Source organism: Oncorhynchus kisutch, unplaced genomic scaffold, assembly GCF_002021735.2.
Source record: "Oncorhynchus kisutch isolate 150728-3 unplaced genomic scaffold, Okis_V2 Okis03b-Okis08b_hom, whole genome shotgun sequence".
NCBI classification, from domain to species: domain Eukaryota; kingdom Metazoa; phylum Chordata; class Actinopteri; order Salmoniformes; family Salmonidae; genus Oncorhynchus; species Oncorhynchus kisutch.
The window spans coordinates 13,084,904-13,105,693 of NW_022261980.1; the positions used below are offsets into that span (position 1 = coordinate 13,084,904).

The window sequence follows — 20,790 nt, forward strand, 5'->3', positions numbered from 1 at the left end:
ACAACTCAGCAAAATTCACCTGGTTCTGGAGCTGCCACTGTTGGTTCTGCCCTTATAAAACATTTAGCATACAAGCTACAGGGTTACAAACATGTGGAAGTCAGGGTTCTGGACTTCCGGTTAAAAATCAGTTTCAATTCAGTCAATTCACCAAGTAAACTGAAATTCTAGCGAATTCCAATTCGTTCAATTCCTCCTTCACTTGTTTTTTTTCTTCCAATTAGGACAATTGTAATTGTAATTTCAGTTTACTTCCTGAATGGATTGACTTGATACCAACCCTGATGAACACACATACACAGCTTGAATTGGTTGGTTTGACATGAATGTTGGATAGAAGTTGTACTCACTTGAACTTGGGCTTCTCCTCTGTTCGGTAAGAACATGGTAAACGTGGGGGAAGAATATATTACAGTGTTAGAGGTATCACAAACCAGTGACAAAGATCTCAAGACCCAACAGACCCAAAATGGAGGTTCAGTTAATCAAGGGGACATATCCGTGTGGGACACACTTCGTGTTACATCTCTGGGCCGCAGTTTCAGGCTACTTTAATTAACTTAGAAAAAATAATAACTCATTAATATTATAATAGGAAAAGTAAACCGTTTGTAGGTTTTACTTTCAATTTCACGATATTAATTTGGTGTTAGTGAAAAACAGCTGTTTAACATGTATAATAACAGATATGTACAGTGTCGGTGCTTGTAAAGGATGAGTAAGACAAGAGTAATACTTTACTATTCACTCTGTAGGATCTCTATGCTATTTATGACTTCCATTCTCTTTTATTCTTCTTCATTAGAACTACTTCATTGTCAGAATTAGACTCTTTCTACATTCCATTCTCTTTTATTCTTCTTCATTAGAACTACTTCATTGTCAGAATTAGACTCTTTCTACATTCCATTCTCTTTTATTCTTCTTCATTAGAACTACTTCATTGTCAGAATTAGACTCTTTCTACATTCCATTCTCTTTTATTCTTCTTCATTAGAACTACTTAATTGTCAGAATTAGACTCTTTCTACAATCCAAGACTGAATTCTGTACTTGGATAATACATGCTAATTCTATTCCAAAAGTCAAGTTGGTGATAGAAATATTGATTAAAATCGGAAATTACAATGAATTGTCAATAAGTACCGAAAACATCGTTGCCATTGTGATTAGATTTTGGCTTGACTTTCACACTCAAACAGGTAGAAACCACAAGCAAAAAGCAACAGCAACACTCTAGCAGTCAAGAGAAATACAAAGTACCATCTTGTTCTCCTTCCTCGACTGGTTTGGCAGAATGTCATGCAGGAAGAGAAGCAGACAGAGCAGACATGAACATAGGAGTCACTGCAGCATTTCATATTCCGTCACCCTTTCTCACGCTGTCACAACAGGTCTGTTTGCTGTCATTTCTCATACAGGCCACTCAGGCCGTAGTTTCGCGTGACAAACTATTCACGTGAGATTTGGTTCTTGGTTCCCGAGATTTACTCAGGCCTTTAACTTTCATTAATTTGTTGCGAGTATAGGGGAAAAGATATTTAGCAGGAGACTTAAATTTGGGCAGTGTTTTGCTACTGGAGCACGTGGACTCATGGACAGGGTCTCTTTCTCCAGGCTTGCGATAGCGTTAACCTCCTGAACTGGGAGAGGAGACCCAGTGCAGTCTGTCCAATCAGAAGTACACATACAACTTTAAGAACTTGAATACACATACCTTCCTCTTCATAGGCCTCTGCATGCAGCAAACATCCAAAGCAAGAGCAGAATAGATATCATGATTAGTGATATATACTGTACATAAGCTCAGGACAAGCTGTCGGTGCCTGCTAGGGTTGCAAAGTTCCTGGAAAGTTCCAGAAATCTTCCAATGGGATTTCTGAAGAAGAAAACTGGAAATTCCCAGAAGTTCCCAGAAGTTTACAACCCTGGTGCCTGCTAGCACATTCAGTACACATTCAGTTGACTAGGCACAGCTCTGCAGAACATTCACTCACCCAAATTGAGGTGTTTATAACCAGCTGTTTATACACCATACATTACAGTAAATGTGGCCAGAAGTACACTTCAAGAAAACAGGTAAATATGAATATGAACTATAACAATAAATAATTGATATACAGTATTATATTAAATAACACCCCAATGTGAGAGATAAACAAGTTGTTAACGGTCATTCCTTTATACGGGGCATAGAAAGATCCTTGATATGAGGAAACGTCATCCTTCATCCGTACCGTTACGGTAATGAAAACACAGGTATAAACCAGGTTCAATGAATCAGGGACCACCTTCCTCAACATCATCTCTGTAATGGTGAAATTAGGACCATTGAGGAAGAGTAACAGAGGTGGGCATGGATGAAAAAAAGACCTTAATCCACATAAAGGCTATTTTGGAGCAGGATTTAAATATAACAATCAGGTTATTTTGGAGCAGGATTTAAATATAACAATCAGGTTATTTTGGAGCAGGATTTAAATATAACAATCAGGTTATTTTGGAGCAGGATTTAAATATAACAATCAGGTTATTTTGGAGCAGGATTAAAATATAATAATCAGGTTATTTTGGAGCAGGATAAAAATATAACAATCAGGTTATTTTGGAGCAGGATTTAAATATAACAATCAGGTTATTTTGGAGCAGGATTTAAATACAATAATCAGGTTATTTTGGAGCAGGATTAAAATATAACAATCAGGTTATTTTGGAGCAGGATTAAATATAATAATCAGGTTATTTTGGAGCAGGATTAAAATATAATAATCAGGTTATTTTGGAGCAGGATTAAAATATAACAATCAGGTTCTTTTGGAGCAGGGTTTAAATATAACAATCAGGTTATTTTGGAGCAGGATTAAAATATAACAATCAGGTTATTTTGGAGCAGGATTAAAATAGAATAATCCGGTTATTTTGGAGCAGGATTTAAATATAACAATCAGGTTATTTTGGAGCAGGATTTAAATATAATAATCCGGTTATTTTGGAGCAGGATTAAAATATAACAATCAGGTTATTTTGGAGCAGGATTAAAATATAACAATCAGGTTATTTTGGAGCAGGATTAAAATATAACAATCAGGTTATTTTGGAGCAGGATTAAAATATAACAATCTGGTTATTTTGGAGCAGGATTTAAATATAACAATCAGGTTATTTTGGAGCAGGATTAAAATATAACAATCAGGTTATTTTGGAGCAGGATTTAAATATAATAATCCGGTTATTTTGGAGCAGGATTAAAATATAACAATCAGGTTATTTTGGAGCAGGATTAAAATATAACAATCAGGTTATTTTGGAGCAGGATTAAAATATAACAATCAGGTTATTTTGGAGCAGGATTAAAATATAACAATCTGGTTATTTTGGAGCAGGATTTAAATATAACAATCAGGTTATTTTGGAGCAGGATTAAAATATAACAATCAGGTTATTTTGGAGCAGGATTTAAATATAACAATCAGGTTATTTTGGAGCAGGATTTAAATATAACAATCAGGTTATTTTGGAGCAGGATTTAAATATAATAATCAGGTTATTTTGGAGCAGGATTTAAATATAATAATCAGGTTATTTTGGAGCAGGATTAAATATAATAATCAGGTTATTTTGGAGCAGGATTTAAATATAATAATCAGGTTATTTTGGAGCAGGATTTAAATATAATAATCCGGTTATTTTGGAGCAGGATTAAAATATAACAATCAGGTTATTTTGGAGCAGGATTTAAATATAGCAATCAGGTTATTTTGGAGCAGGATTTAAATATAATAATCAGGTTATTTTGGAGCAGGATTTAAATATAATAATCAGGTTATTTTGGAGCAGGATTAAAATATAACAATCAGGTTATTTTGGAGCAGGATTTAAATATAACAATCAGGTTATTTTGGAGCAGGATTTAAATATAACAATCAGGTTATTTTGGAGCAGGATTAAAATATAACAATCAGGTTATTTTGGAGCAGGATTTAAATATAACAATCAGGTTATTTTGGAGCAGGATTTAAATATAACAATCAGGTTATTTTGGAGCAGGATTTAAATATAACAATCAGGTTATTTTAGAGCAGGATTTAAATATAACAATCAGGTTATTTTGGAGCAGGATTTAAATATAACAATCAGGTTATTTTGGAGCAGGATTTAAATATAACAATCAGGTTATTTTGGAGCAGGATTTAAATATAATAATCCCGTTACAGTGGAGCAGGATTAAAATATAATAATCAGGTTATTTTGGAGCAGGATTAAAATATAATAATCCGGTTATTTTGGAGCAGGATTGAAATATAATAATCCCGTTACAGTGGAGCAGGATTAAAATATAATAATCTGGTTATTTTGGAGCAGGATTAAAATATAATAATCCGGTTATTTTGGAGCAGGATTAAAATATAATAATCAGGTTATTTTGGAGCAGGATTGAAAGATAATAATCCCGTTACAGTGGAGCAGGATTAAAATATAATAATCTGGTTATTTTGGAGCAGGATTAAAATATAATAATCCGGTTATTTTGGAGCAGGATTAAAATATAATAATCAGGTTATTTTGGAGCAGGATTGAAAGATAATAATCCCGTTACAGTGGAGCAGGATTAAAATATAATAATCAGGTACTTATGATGGAACCTTCCTTTCTTCCATTGAGCATTTTCATCCTTTTGCCATATTCAAAACATTTCTAGAAAGCAACTTCCAGGTTCGAATACATTCCCATCATATACAGAAAGTTTAGAGCACTACAAAATCAAGGGCTCATTATCTTTTCTCCAGTTGCATTCTGGGAGAAGCAGCTCCCGATGAGGTGTTATAGTAAGAATGGAAGATAGCAGTCGTTGGTTTAGCTTTAGTTTCTAGCACCCTTACTAGTTTAGTAAATATTCCCAGGTAGGGCTATAGTACAGTGCCTTGTGAAAGTATTCGGCCCCCTTGAACTTTTCAACCTTTTGCCACATTTCAGGCTTCAAACAAAAATATATAAAACTGTATTTTTTTGTGAAGAATCAACAACAAGTGGGACACAATCATGAGGTGGAACGACATTTATTGGATATTTCAAAGCGCCACCTTTTGCTGCGATTACAGCTGTAAGTCGCTTGGGGTATGTCTCTATCAGCTTTGCACATCGAGAGACTGAAATTTTTTCCCATTCCTCCTTGCAAAACAGCTCGAGCTCAGTGAGGTTGGATGGAGAGCATTTGTGAACAGCAGTTTTCAGTTCTTTCCACAGATTCTCGATTAGATTCAGGTCTGGACTTTGACTTGGCCATTCTAACACCTGGATATGTTTATTTTTGAACCATTCCATTGTAGATTTTGCTTTATGTTTTGGATCATTGTCTTGTTGGAAGACAAATCTCAGTCCCAGTCTCAGGTCTTTTGCAGACTCCATCAGGTTTTCTTCCAGAATGGTCCTGTATTTGGCTCCATCCATAGTCCCATCAATTTTAACCATCTTCCCTGTCCCTGCTGAAGAAAAGCAAGACAAAACCATGATGCTGCCACCACCATGTTTGACAGTGGGGATGTGTGTTCAGGGTGATGAGCTGTGTTGATTTTACGCCAAACATAACATTTTGCATTGTTGCCAAAAAGTTCAATTTTGGTTTCATCTGACCAGAGCACCTTCTTCCACATGTTTGGTGTGTCTCCCAGGTGGCTTGTGGCAAACTTTAAACGACACTTTTTATGGATATCTTTAAGAAATGGCTTTCTTCTTGCCACTCTTCCATAAAGGCCAGATTTGTGCAATATACGACTGATTGTTGTCCTATGGACAGAGTCTACCACCTCAGCTGTAGATCTCTGCAGTTCATCCAGAGTGATCATGGGCCTCTTGGCTGCATCTCTGATCAGTCTTCTCCTTGTATGAGCTGAAAGTTTAGAGGGACGGCCAGGTCTTGGTAGATTTGCAGTGGTCTAATACTCCTTCCATTTCAATATTATCGCTTGCACAGTGCTCCTTGGGATGTTAAAAGCTTGGGAAATCTTTTTGTATCCAAATCCGGCTTTAAACTTCTTCACAACAGTATCTCGGACCTGCCTGGTGTGTTCCTTCTTCTTCATGATGCTCTCTGCGCTTTTAACGGACCTCTGAGACTATCACAGTGCAGGTGCATTTATACGGAGACTTGATTACACACAGGTGGATTGTATTTATCATCATTAGTCATTTAGGTCAACATTGGATCATTCAGAGATCCTCACTGAACTTCTGGAGAGAGTTTGCTGCACTGAAAGTAAAGGGGCTGAATAATTTTGCACACCCAATTTTTCAGTTTTTGATTTGTAATTTTTTTTTGAAATATCCAATAAATGTTGTTCCACTTCATGATTGTGTCCCACTTGTTGTTGATTCTTCACAAAAAAATACAGTTTTATATCTTTTTGTTTGAAACCTGAAATGTGGCAAAAGGTCGCAAAGTTCAAGGGGGCCGAATACTTTCGCAAGGCACTGTATATATTAATCCACAAGCCCAATGCATCTGCAGCATCTAACACCACATTCCTCATTAACCCCTAGCTCCTACCACTGTCTAGGCACATCTAACACCACATTCCTGATTAACCCCTAGCTCCTACCACCTGTCTAGGCACATCTAACACCACATTCATCATTAACCCCTAGCTCCTACCACCTGTCTAGGCACATCTCAGATCTCATCCTCATTAACCCCTAGCTCCTACCACCATCTAGGCACATATCAGATCTCATCCTCATTAACCACTAGCTGCTACCACTGTCTAGGCATGTTTCAGATCTCATCCTCAAAACCTCTAGCTCCTACCACCATCTAGGCACATTTCAGATCTCATCCTTATTAACCCCTAGCTCCTACCACCGTCTAGGCACATATCAGATCTCATCCTCATTAACCCCTAGCTGCTACCACTGTCTAGGCATGTTTCAGATCTCATCCTCAAAACCTCTAGCTCCTACCACCATCTAGGCACATTTCAGATTTCATCCTCATTAACCCCTAGCTCCTACTACCGTCTAGGCACATCTCAGATTGGTGGATTTGGGATTGATCATGATCGGTGATATTAAAGAAGCAGTTTGAGAGGAAGCAGCTGAAGCCATTCAGTGAGGCAGTGGCGTGCTTGAGAAAGTACTGTAGCTATAACAAATACACATACTAGACTATAGGTATACAGTACCAATATGCATACCGCACTATGGATACACAATACTAATACACATAGTATACTATGGATATACAGTACTAATATACAGTACATAGTAGACTATGGATATACAGTACTGATACACATAGTAGACTATGGATATACAGTACTGATACACATAGTAGACTATGGATATACAGTACTGATACACATAGTAGACTATGGATATACAGTACTGATACACATAGTAGACTATGGATATACAGTACTAATATACAGTACATAGTAGACTATGGATATACAGTACTAATATACATAGTATACTATGGATACACAGTACTAATACACATAGTATACTATGGATATACAGTACTAATATACAGTACATAGTAGACTATGGATATACAGTACTAATATACAGTACATAGTAGACTATTGATATACAGTACTAATATACAGTACATAGTAGACTATGGATATACAGTACTAATATACAGTACATAGTAGACTATTGATATACAGTACTAATATACAGTACATAGTAGACTATGCATATACAGTACGTAGACCAGGGGTGTCAAACTAATTTTGCCCTGTGGGCCATGTTCAGTACCCCCCCCCCCCCCCCAGTACTCAAACCACTCCCATGAATCAGCTCACAGGGGATCCAGTATGTTTGACACCCCTGATGTAGACGATAGAAGTATGCTTTCTTCATGGAGGGCAGTTATGAAGAGGAGGCACCTCCAGTAGCTCAACAGTTAACATTAGTGCCTCAGGGGTTTGAGGTGGAGATGGGGGGGGGGGGGACACTATCAGGAGGGACTATATACTATATTAGTAGGTCTCATCTATGTCTACCTGGGGGACAGGTGTGGTTGCACGAGGGAAGGATGAATGAATAAGCTACGCCACATACCTTCCTCCTCTACAACCTCAGGCTCAGGCTCAGGCTCGGGTTCTGCCTCCTCCTCTACCTCCTCTTCCTCTACCTCCTCCTCTGGGGCTGCCTCGGGGGCTACCTCTACTTCTACTACCTCTTCTTGGGACACGCAGCAGAGCACCCAGCATGCAGTGGGAAACCAGGGGGAGGAAGGGTTTCGGAGAGAGGTTAGATATTTGTTGATGAACGCGTATAAGGAGGAGGAGGAGAGAGAATCTGGTTAGGGTTGTAGGATGAAATGAGATTACTTCAGTTTTAAGAAGGAGGGATGAGAGAAGAGAGGAGAGGACAGTACTGTCCTGCTGGAGTGTGTGCAGTGAGCAGTGTTGCTGAGAAGAACAGAAAGAGAGGAATGAGAGAAGAGAGGAAAGAGGAATGAGAGAAGAGTGGAAAGAGGAATGGAAAAAGATGGGTAGATGGCGTTAATAAGATGAAGTGAAATGATACGTTATGAATGATTGATGGTTTTCTGCATACCGGAGATACCTGAGTTTGAAAACGTGTCACATGACCCAAAAAAAACATTTTTCATAATTTTTTACGTTTTCTCTAATCACTAAAAAGTCACAAAGTTAAAACAGTCACCCTTAAGAAGTGTTTGACAAGCCGTTTGATAAATCAAACGTGATTAAGCGCAGATAAAACAAACGTAATGATGATAAATGATAAGCAAGCAGGGATTTTGTGAGTTTTTTTAAAAATTATATATTTTTTTACAAACGCTTGATCAACAATGACAGACTTTATTATCTAGGGAATTCAGTTGATCACCAGACAAACAAAGCAATAAGTATTTCAATTCCACCTGATGAACTGGTACACAGGGAAGGCTGTACGGGTATCATTATGTGTGGCTGCATACTGTCATGTCATTGTGGTTGCTAAGTTACGAAAGAGAAGCAGAGCGCACCACTGAAGGTCTGAGTCCATGTTCAATCTTTGCTTCGTTGTGTGAAAACAGACACGAATCAAATCAAATGTTATTGGTCACATACACATGGTTAGTAGATGTTAATGGTCACATACACATGGTTAGCAGATGTTATTGGTCACATACACATGCTTAGCAGATGTTATTGGTCACATACACATGCTTAGCAGATGTTATTGGTCACATACACATGGTTAGCAGATGTTAATGCGAGTGTAGCGAAATGCTTGTGCTTCTAGTTCCGACAGTGCAGTAATATCTAACAAGTCATCTAACAATTCCCCAACAACTACCTAATACACACAAATCTAAAGGGGTGAATGACATATATACAGATATATATATATATGTATATGGAAGAGTGATGGCTGTGCGGCATAGGCAAGATGCAATAGATGGTATAAAATACAGTATATGCATATGAGATGAGTAATGTTGTGTGAATCTGACTTCATACAAAGCTTTCCAGTGCAGATGTTTCTGAGCTCCACATTACAGATATATGAAGGGAAGCCAAAGCGGATGTTAATTAGTCATAAAATATCCAGTCACACAAATAATCTGTTAAAAAGACTCGCAAAGCAGGCGTTGTCAAACACATTTCAGATTAAGGGTAAGAGTCGACAAATTAGTAAGAGTGGAAACGCCATGGAAACCGAATTGTCTGTTGTTGTTGTTGTTTTTTTTACCTTCCTCGTCTTCAGTTTCCGCAAAAGAAATATGGTGAAACAAAAAACACATGTCATTTATCAGATCATAAATTGGTCCAATCCTTGACCTGAGACGTGGCTCTATAGGAGACATTTATCAGATCATAAATTGGTCCAATCGTTGACCTGAGACGTGGCTCTATAGGAGACATTTCTTAGTCCATAAATTGGTCCAATCCTTGACCTGAGACATTGCTCTATAGGAGACATTTATCAGATCATAAATTGGTCCAATCCTTGACCTGAGACGTGGCTCTATAGGAGACATTTATCAGATCATAAATTGGTCCAATCCTTGACCTGAGACGTGGCTCTATAGGAGACATTTCTTAGTCCATAAATTGGTCCAATCCTTGACCTGAGACATTGCTCTATAGGAGACATTTATCAGATCATAAATCGGTCCAATCCTTGACCTGAGACATGGCTCTATAGGAGACATTTCTTAGTTCATAAATTGGTCCAATCCTTGCCCTGAGACATTGCTCTATAGGAGACATTTCTTAGTTCATAAATTGGTCCAATCCTTGCCCTGAGACATTGCTCTATAGGAGACATTTCTTAGTTCATAAATTGGTCCAATCCTTGCCCTGAGACATTGCTCTATAGGAGACATTTCTTAGTTCATAAATTGGTCCAATCCTTGACTTGAGACATGGCTCTATAGGAGTCTATAGCCTTGTCCCAGGTCAAGTCAGAATCATGCTGATAATACATACTATATAATATCCTCCATGACTGCATAAATTACACTCTATTTGTGAGTTTGACAAAAAACATTTATTCAAACCCATGCGTATATAATTTGCATTCTCTGAATAATAACACATCATCACTTGAAGGCTCATCTAGGGTTGTATCCAGTCTAGGAGGACAGGACAGTATCCCATCATCTAGGGCTGTATCCAGTCTAGGAGGACAGGACAGTATCCCATCATCTAGGGTTGTGTCCAGTCTAGGAGGACACAACAGTATACCAACATCTAGGGCTGTGTCCAGTCTAGGAGGACAGTATACCATCATCTAGGGCTGTATCCAGTCTAGGAGGACTGTATTCCATCATCTAGGGCTGTCCAGTCTAGGAGGACAGTATACCATCTACTAGGCCTGGGTCCAGTCTAGGAGGACAGTATACCATCATCTAGGGCTGTGTCCTGTCTAGGAGGACAGTATACCATCATCTAGGGCTGTGTCCAGTCTAGGAGGACAGGATAGTATACCATCATCTAGGGCTGTATCCAGTCTAGGAGGACAGTATACCATCATCTAGGGTTGTATCCAGTCTAGGAGGACAGTATACCATCTACTAGGGCTGTGTCCAGTCTAGGAGGACAGGACAGTATACCATCATCTAGGGCTGTGTCCTGTCTAGGAGGACAGTATACCATCATCTAGGGCTGTGTCCTGTCTAGGAGGACAGGACAGTATACCATCATCTAGGGCTGTATCCAGTCTAGGAGGACAGTATCCCATCATCTAGGGCTGTGTCCTGTCTAGGAGGACAGGACAGTATACCATCATCTAGGGCTGTGTCCAGTCTAGGAGGACAGGACAGTATACCATCATCTAGGGCTGGGTCCAGTCTAGGAGGACAGTATACCATCTACTAGGGCTGTGTCCTGTCTAGGAGGACAGTATACCATCATCTAGGGCTGTGTCCTGTCTAGGAGGACAGTATACCATCATCTAGGCCTGTGTCCAGTCTAGGAGGACAGTATACCATCTACTAGGCCTGGGTCCAGTCTAGGAGGACAGGATACCATCTACTAGGGCTGTATCCAGTCTAGGAGGACAGGACAGTATACCATCATCTAGGGCTGGGTCCAGTCTAGGAGGACAGTATACCATCTACTAGGGCTGTATCCAGTCTAGGAGGACAGGACAGTATACCATCATCTAGGGCTGGGTCCAGTCTAGGAGGACAGTATACCATCATCTAGGGCTGTGTCCAGTCTAGGAGGACAGTATACCAACATCTAGGGCTGTGTCCTGTCTAGGAGGACAGTATACCATCATCTAGGGCTGTGTCCTGTCTAGGAGGACAGTATACCGTCATCTAGGGCTGTATCCTGTCTAGGAGGACAGTATACCATCATCTAGGGCTGGGTCCAGTCTAGGAGGACGGAACACAGCACATGATTTTGACATACTTTCAGGATTAATGACAAAATGGCAAAAGATAATTGTCAGAAATAAATGCTGAGCTCAATGGGCCTTCAAAGGTAAAAGACAATTTGCCAGAATGAATGGGCCTGTATTGCGGACCCCATTGCCTGACAATATGTACCTAAAACTCAAATCTAATGATATCATCTTTGATATTAACATTATCTTTCACTGAGTGAAGCCAAACCTGTGCAGAAATAGACAGACTTCAACCCTTTTAGAAGGTTAGAAGAAACATTGAATTATTATCACAACTGCTGATACACAGTGTAAAAGAGTTCAGGCTTAATTAACGACGGTATTTATTGATTATAAAGTAAACACAGAGTTGAGGACAGACGGGTGGAGAATGGACACCATCTGTCTGTTCTTCGGGAACCCAGTTGGGGGAGACACAGCTCTAAGAATAGAGGATGCTGTTGTACAGAAGGCCTCAACTCCACCTTGTTTCATTACATGTGAAGATACGTATCACTGATCATTAAAGTAAAGAGTAGAGTCTTTCATTTATGAACATTTGAACATCTTGGACATGTTCTGTTATAATCTCCACCCGGCACAGCCAGAAGAGGACTGGCCACCCCACATAGCCTGGTTCCTCTCTAGGTTTCTTCCTAGGTTTTGGCCTTTCTAGGGAGTTTTTCCTAGCCACCGTGCTTCTACACCTGCATTGCTTGCTGTTTGGGGTTTTAGGCTGGGTTTCTGTACAGCACTTTGAGATATCAGCTGATGTACGAAGGGCTATATAAATACATTTGATTTGATTTGATTTCAAAGTAATATTGTTAATTTTTCACTTACCCTCGATCTGATCACTGAAAAATAACAACAGTATACAGTTAACATCAATAGGCTCATTTAACGTAGTGTTATAAGTCCAACTGCTCTCTTCAGTAATAGAAATCGCCATTCCTACCTGCATTAATTAACTAAAACTTTAATGTCACCACCAATAAACCTCATGCGTATCCTGTTTCACTCCAACTGCAGTGATTTACTAACAAGATACTCAGTGGTCAGGTTGTAAATGTCTCAGTCCCACTGATAGCACCAAAACGTAATACATTTAGTTAGTTGTAAACTATTTGGTAGCTAATGAACCTAACAAGGAAATTAAATCCTCAATCATAAAATAAATGAAACTAAATTAAAATGAAAGGAATAAAATGAATGATAAAATGGGAATACTTACACTTCCTCAGTGTCAGACATGGTGACAGTGGATTTACACCTGGAAGAAAAGGAGGTTTCTTTATTTAAATGTGTTGTTTTATTGTAGGATGTTTCCCCCCCCTTTCATCTGAAGGAGGATACCTGGGTAATACAAGGGAAGGGGGATACCTGGGTAATACAAGGGAAGGGGGATACCTGGGTAATACAAGGGAAGGGGGGGATACCTGGGTAATACAAGGGAAGGAGAATACCTGGGTAATACAAGGGAAGGAGAATACCTGGGTAATACAAGGGAAGGAGAATACCTGGGTAATACAAGGGAAGGGGGGATACCTGGGTAATACAAGGGAAGGGGGATACCTGGGTAATACAAGGGAAGGAGAATACCTGGGTAATACAAGGGAAGGAGAATACCTGGGTAATACAAGGGAAGGGGGGATACCTGGGTAATACAAGGGAAGGGGGATACCTGGGTAATACAAGGGAAGGGGGATACCTGGGTAATACAAGGGAAGGAGAATACCTGGGTAATACAAGGGAAAGGGGGATACCTGGGTAATACAAGGGAAAGGGGGATACCTGGGTAATAGAAGGGAAGGGGGATACCTGGGTAATACAAGGGAAGGGGGATACCTGGGTAATACAAGGGAAAGGGGATACCTGGGTAATACAAGGGAAGGGGGATACCTGGGTAATACAAGGGAAGGGGGATACCTGGGTAATACAAGGGAAGGGGGATACCTGGGTAATACAAGGGAAGGGGGATACCTGGGTAATACAAGGGAAGGGGGATACCTGGGTAATACAAGGGAAGGGGGATACCTGGGTAATACAAGGGAAGGGGGATACCTGGGTAATACAAGGGAAGGGGGATACCTGGGTAATACAAGGGAAGGGGGATACCTGGGTAATACAGGGGAAGGGGGATACCTGGGTAATACAAGGGAAAGGGGATACCTGGGTAATACAAGGGAAAGGGGATACCTGGGTAATACAAGGGAAGGGGGATACCTGGGTAATACAAGGGAAGGGGGATACCTGGGTAATAAAAGGGAAGGGGGATACCTGGGTAATAAAAGGGAAGGGGGATACCTGGGTAATACAAGGGAAAGGGGGATACCTGGGTAATACAAGGGAAGGGGGATACCTGGGTAATACAAGGGAAGGGGGATACCTGGGTAATATAAGGGAAGGGGGATACCTGGGTAATACAAGGGAAGGGGGATACCTGGGTAATACAAGGGAAGGGGGATACCTGAGTAATACAAGGGAAGGGGGATACCTGAGTAATAAAAGGGAAGGGGGATACCTGGGTAATACAAGGGAAGGGGGATACCTGGGTAATATAAGGGAAGGGGGATACCTGGGTAATACAAGGGAAAGGGGGATACCTGGGTAATACAAGGGAAGGGGGATACCTGGGTAATACAAGGGAAGGGGGATACCTGGGTAATACAAGGGAAGGGGGATACCTGGGTAATACAAGGGAAAGGGGGATACCTGGGTAATATAAGGGAAAGGGGGATACCTGGGTAATACAAGGGAAAGGGGGATACCTGGGTAATACAAGGGAAAGGGGGATACCTGGGTAATACAAGGGAAAGGGGGATACCTGGGTAATACAAGGGAAGGGGGATACCTGGGTAATACAAGGGAAAGGGGGATACCTGGGTAATACAAGGGAAAGGGGGATACCTGGGTAATACAAGGGAAAGGGGGATACCTGGGTAATACAAGGGAAAGGGGGATACCTGGGTAATACAAGGGAAAGGGGGATACCTGGGTAATACAAGGGAAAGGGGGATACCTAGTCAGTTGGAAAGGGGGATACCTGGGTAATATAAGGGAAAGGGGGATACCTGGGTAATACAAGGGAAAGGGGGATACCTAGTCAGTTGGAAAGGGGGATACCTGGGTAATATAAGGGAAAGGGGGATACCTGGGTAATACAAGGGAAAGGGGGATACCTGGGTAATACAAGGGAAAGGGGGATACCTGGGTAATACAAGGGAAAGGGGGATACCTAGTCAGTTGGAAAGGGGGATACCTGGGTAATACAAGGGAAAGGGGGATACCTGGGTAATATAAGGGAAAGGGGGATACCTAGTCAGTTGGAAAGGGGGATACCTGGGTAATACAAGGGAAAGGGGGATACCTGGGTAATACAAGGGAAAGGGGGATACCTAGTCAGTTGGAAAGGGGGATACCTGGGTAATACAAGGGAAAGGGGGATACCTGGATAATACAAGGGAAAGGGGGATACCTGGGTAATACAAGGGAAAGGGGGATACCTGGGTAATATAAGGGAAAGGGGGATACCTGGGTAATATAAGGGAAAGGGGGATACCTAGTCAGTTGGAAAGGGGGGGATACCTAGTCAGTTGGAAAGGGGGATACCTAGTCAGTTGGAAAGGGGGATACCTAGTCAGTTGGAAAGGGGGGTACCTAGTCAGTTGGAAAGGGGGATACCTAGTCAGTTGGAAAGGGGGATACCTAGTCAGTTGGAAAGGGGGGGATACCTAGTCAGTTGGAAAGGGGGATACCTAGTCAGTTGGAAAGGGGGGGATACCTAGTCAGTTGGAAAGGGGGGGATACCTAGTCAGTTGGAAAGGGGGATACCTAGTCAGTTGGAAAGGGGGGGATACCTAGTCAGTTGGAAAGGGGGATACCTAGTCAGTTGGAAAGGGGGGGATACCTAGTCAGTTGGAAAGGGGGGGATACCTAGTCAGTTGGAAAGGGGGATACCTAGTCAGTTGGAAAGGGGGGGATACCTGGGTAATACAAGGAAAGGGGGGGATACCTGGGTAATACAAGGGAAAGGGGGATACCTGGGTAATACAAGGGAAAGGGGGATACCTGGGTAATACAAGGGAAAGGGGGATACCTAGTCAGTTGGAAAGGGGGATACCTAGTCAGTTGGAAAGGGGGGATACCTAGTCAGTTGGAAAGGGGGATACCTAGTCAGTTGGAAAGGGGGATACCTAGTCAGTTGGAAAGGGGGATACCTGGTCAGTTGGAAAGGGGGATACCTAGTCAGTTGTCCAACTGAATGTATTCAACTGAAATGTGTCTTCCACATTTAACCCAACCCCTCTGAATCAGAGAGGTGCAGGGAGGGGGGGCTGCCTTAACCGACACACTGCTGAGGTAAATTATATCCTCTTCATTCACATCCTTCCAACATCTTTTGACATCATTTGTAGGTTAAAACTTTCCTAAGGTGCACTGAAAGGACATCTTAGTGTCATGTAGTACACACAACTAGCTAACACTTCTCCTCATCCTCATTCATGTCTTTGAAGCCCTCGGCTGTACAGGACGTGGAAGAACTCTCATTTCTAATCCTTCGGATATATATAAAGTGTCCTAAGAGGGTTCTTTCACACCTAGTGGTCCAAGACAGCTGCAGATGTCCTTCAGGCTTAGTCCTTTAGGATCTTATTACCCAGACTCAGCTGAGACCTTCTCTGTCCACATAGCTCCCAAATCCACCCTCTCCTCTTCTCCATATCTGGGCATCGTAGTCATTCATCACAACAAAGAAGGAATAAGTGATGATGGTAAGGAGAAGTCTGAGGATCCTTCCTGATTGCTTGGGTTTGACAAGACCATTCGGTTGACCCTTTGTGGTTCGTTTGGTTGTGATATTAAAGACTGGTTGACGATGACGACGAGCCTCCACCAGACTAACACTTAAACTATATAAAAACATTTGGTTGAAAATCTAATGTGTGTGTGTGTGTGTGTGTGTGTGTGTGTGTGTGTGTGTGTGTGTGTGTGTGTGTATATGTGTGTGTGTGTGTGTGTGTGTGTGTGTGTGTGTGTGTGAGTGTGTGTGTGTGTGTGTGTGTGTGTGTGTGTGTGTGTGTGTGTGTGTGTGTGTGTGTGTGTATATGTGTGTGTGTGTGTGTGCCCATTTGAAGATTTCCTTGGGTTTGCGCCCCATGGACCTCCCGGTCAAGGCCGGCTGTGACAGAGCCTGGGCTCGAACCCAGAGTCTCTGGCGGCACAGCCTTAGACCACTACGCCACCCGGGAGGCCCCAAGGGATGTAACCTTTGATCCATAACCCTCAGTCTAGAACACTCAGAGCAGCTGTTTGAACCTGATAGAAAACACTGTACTGCTCTGTAGCAATGGTGACCTGTCTAAACGGACTATCGCCCCGTAGCACTCACATCTGGAATCATGAAATGCTTTGAAAAAGGCTTTTTGCTTGGCTCACGTCAACATCATCATCATCCCAGACACCCTTGGACCCACTCCAATTCGCATACCGCCCCCCCCAAACAGATCCACAGACGACTCGATCTCTATTGCCCTCCACACTGCCTTCTTCCATCTGAACAAGAGGAACACATATGTGATAACGCTGTTCATTGACTGCAGATCAACGTTCAACACTGTAGTGTCCTCCAAGCTCATCACACTAAGCTAAGGACCCACTTCTTGACACCCCCCCCCCCCCCCGCCCCCCCCCCCACCCTCAACTTGGGAACCCATCAGGGATGCGTGCTTAGTCCCCTCCTGTACTCCCTGTTCACCCACAACTGCGTGGCTGCACACGACTCCAACACCATCGTTAAGTTTGATGACGACACAACGGTGGTAGGCCTGATCACCGACGACGATGAGACAACCTTTAGGGAGGAGGTGAGTGACCTGGTAGTGTTTCAGGACAACAGCCTCTCCCTCTACGTCAGCAAGGCAAAGGAGCTGATCGTGGACTATGGGAAACTTAGGGCCGAGCCACGCCCTCATACACATCGACGGGAATGTAGTGGAACGGGTTGAAAGCTACAAGTTCCTCTGTGTCCACGTCACTAAGCATCATGGACCCCACAGACCAACACAGTCGTTAAGAGGACACGACAACGCCTCTTCCCCCTCAGGAGGCTGAAATTATCTATTTTCTCTTTCGGTCAATTTAAACCATTTAAAGTTGTCTAATGAAAATTGTTGTCTTAAAAATGATATGCTACCAAACTCCAAACAGAAGAAACTGAACTATTTCAGTGTTTCAGACTGTTTACAGTGGTGCACGTAAACTTAGAGAGTAAACTTAGAGATGTTTCAAATGTTTTGCAATTGTGAGACGTGTCCCACAGTCCAACATCCGGGCTCAGATGCCCCCAGCAGTCTGGCTGGAGCAGCTTAGATTACAACCAGCAGTTAGTACCGGTTCCATACGTTAGTAGTCTATAGATTCTCCTATGGTAAATCTACTGTGACAGTAGGAGAGACCACTTCCTATTCCTAGACTCCAGGTCTATACGTTAGTAGGCTATAGATTCTCCTATGGTAAATCTACTGTGACAGTAGGAGAGACCACTTCCTCTTCCTAGACTCCAGTTCTATACATTAGTAGGCTATAGATTCTCCTATGGTAAATCTACTGTGACAGTAGGAGAGACCACTTCCTCTTCCTAGACTCCAGTTCTATACATTAGTAGGCTATAGATTCTCCTATGGTAAATCTACTGTGACAGTAGGAGAGACCGCTTCTTCTTCCTAGACTCCAGTTCTATATGTTAGTAGGCTATAGATTCTCCTATGGTAAATCTACTGTGACAGTAGGAGAGACCGCTTCTTCTTCCTGGACTCGTAAATCACTGTGTCTTTATCCATCTCTGTCTGTCTCAGTGGCACGTACCTGCCCAGGAATATTAACAAACCCTCTATAATAAACACAGGAAACAATCACTCTTAAACGGTTAAATGTTGTGTTTCTCCAACCCTTTGTCTTTCTATCTATCTTTCTTTCTTACCTCAGAAAAGTTGAAAGAAGTGAGACTCCTTGGCGACGGATGGGGAGACTGGCTGTAACTCTTCTCATCAAATAAGTCCTTGTGTTATAGTGATATTTGATCTTGTCAAGCTGCTCATTGGCTGGGGTCTGACAGTGTGAGGTAGGGGAGTCGAGGGGGGCCTGCGGCATCTTAACACCCTCAATAAGGAGATGGACGAAGGTGGGGAGTTGGGGGGGGGGGGTAAGGAGGGATAAGAGAAGGAGTGGGGTTCTGGTTGTGGAAAAGAAGCAGCTGAGATGCTATATGTATATCTATATTTGTCGTGAGCAGCAGCAGAACTGATAGAGTGAGTAATGGGGATCCCAGTGGGCAGAACCTGCTGGAGTCTGGAGGGTTATACATCAGTGGCTTGGAACGCGGACAATGTCCCCCTGTGTGTTCTACCAGCAAGAATACACACTGTCAGTCAGTCATTCTGTCAGTTAGTCAGTCATTCTGTCAGTCTGTCTGTCAGTCTGTCTGTCAGTCAGTCTGCCAGTCAGTCAGTCTGCCAGTCAGTCTCAGTCAGTCAGTCTGCCAGTCAGTCAGTCAGTCAGTCTGCCAGTCAGTCAGTGTGTCAGCCAATCAGTCAGTCAGTCAGTCTGTCAGTCAGTCAGTCAGTCAGTCTGCCAGTCAGTCAGTCAGTCTGCCAGTCAGTCAGTCAGTCAGTCTGCCAGTCAGTCAGTCAGTCAGTCAGTCAGCCAATCAGTCAGTCAGCCAATCAGTCAGTCAGTCTGTCAGTCAGTCAGTCTGCCAGTCAGTCAGTCTGCCAGTCAGTCAGTCTGCCAGTCAGTCAGTCTGCCAGTCAGTCAGCCAATCAGTCAGTCAGTCAGTCTGTCAGTCAGTCAGTCAGTCAGTCTGCCAGTCAGTCTCAGTCAGTCAGTCTGCCAGTCAGTCAGTCAGTCTGCCAGTCAGTCAGTGTGTCAGCCAATCAGTCAGTCAGTCAGTCTGTCAGTCAGTCAGTCAGTCAGTCAGTCTGCCAGTCAGTCAGTCTGCCAGTCAGTCAGTCAGTCTGCCAGTCAGTCAGTCAGTCAGCCAATCAGTCAGTCAGCCAATCAGTCAGTCAGTCTGTCAGTCAGTCAGTCAGTCTGCCAGTCAGTCTGCCAGTCAGTCAGTCTGCCAGTCAGTCAGTCTGCCAGTCAGTCAGCCAATCAGTCAGTCAGTCTGTCAGTCAGCCAGTCAGTCTGCCAGTCAGTCAGTCAGTCAGTCAGTCAGTCATTACTGAGTCCAGTCATGGGATGGCAGAGGAGAGGACGGTGTACTTTACAGACTACAAACCAGTCAGTTATTATGTTACATCTTCTAGTATTTTGATCAAGGTATTAGATATACTGTACCTGTAGTATTCTGTGTACTTCATGTCTTCCAGACGTTATAATATCAGGTATTGGATATACTGTATCTGTAGTATTCTGTGTACTTCATGTCTTCCAGACGTTATAATATCAGGTATTAGATATACTGTACCTGTAGTATTCTGTGTACTTCATGTCTTCCAGACGCTATAATATCAGGTATTGGATATACTGTACCTGTAGTGTTCTGTGTACTTCATGTCTTCCAGACGCTATAATATCAGGTATTGGATGTTTTGGGAGGCATTGTGATGAAATTATGTGTGCTTTGACAACTTTATTCATTTCTGTGTAACTTATCTTCTGACATATTTTATATATTTATACTGTGTCTACATGCATGGTTAAAAAAATTGTGTATATATTTTCTTATTAATTTGTACCTGTATGTTGGTAACCCCGATTTGCATATGTATACATATTCATGTTACATAATTTACATATTCATGTTCATGTGATGTGTTTTTTCATATTCATTTGTATTTGTTTACCTGTTTACATGACAGGGCACCTGCATAGTACTCAACTATGCTGCTGCACCCTTTCACTAAGTTGATCACGGCCTCAGAGAGAAGAGGACAC

General features: G+C 42.0%; 1 protein-coding gene across 12 annotated transcripts in view; it reads right to left on the reverse strand.

Annotated features, from left to right (window-relative positions):
* LOC109876387 (troponin T, fast skeletal muscle isoforms-like) overlaps positions 1 to 19,017 on the reverse strand; it is a 31,017-nt gene extending 12,000 nt beyond the window's left edge. The window contains exons 1-8 of one of the 12 annotated variants that reach the window (XM_031812789.1): positions 18,833 to 19,017; positions 13,085 to 13,123; positions 12,694 to 12,707; positions 9,706 to 9,714; positions 8,062 to 8,181; positions 1,718 to 1,735; positions 1,264 to 1,284; positions 351 to 369 (exon numbers count right to left, since the gene is read on the reverse strand). In XM_031812789.1, coding sequence (XP_031668649.1) covers positions 351 to 369; positions 1,264 to 1,284; positions 1,718 to 1,735; positions 8,062 to 8,181; positions 9,706 to 9,714; positions 12,694 to 12,707; positions 13,085 to 13,123; positions 18,833 to 19,002 — 410 coding nt within the window. In that variant the 5' untranslated portion in view covers positions 19,003 to 19,017. Of the gene's footprint in view, positions 1 to 350; positions 370 to 1,263; positions 1,285 to 1,717; positions 1,736 to 8,061; positions 8,185 to 9,705; positions 9,715 to 12,693; positions 12,708 to 13,084; positions 13,124 to 18,832 lie in introns of all 12 variants that reach the window. The other 11 variants (XM_031812788.1, XM_031812791.1, XM_031812790.1 and 8 more) reach the window with 11 other exon arrangements.
* Between the last annotated feature and the right edge of the window lie 1,773 nt (positions 19,018 to 20,790).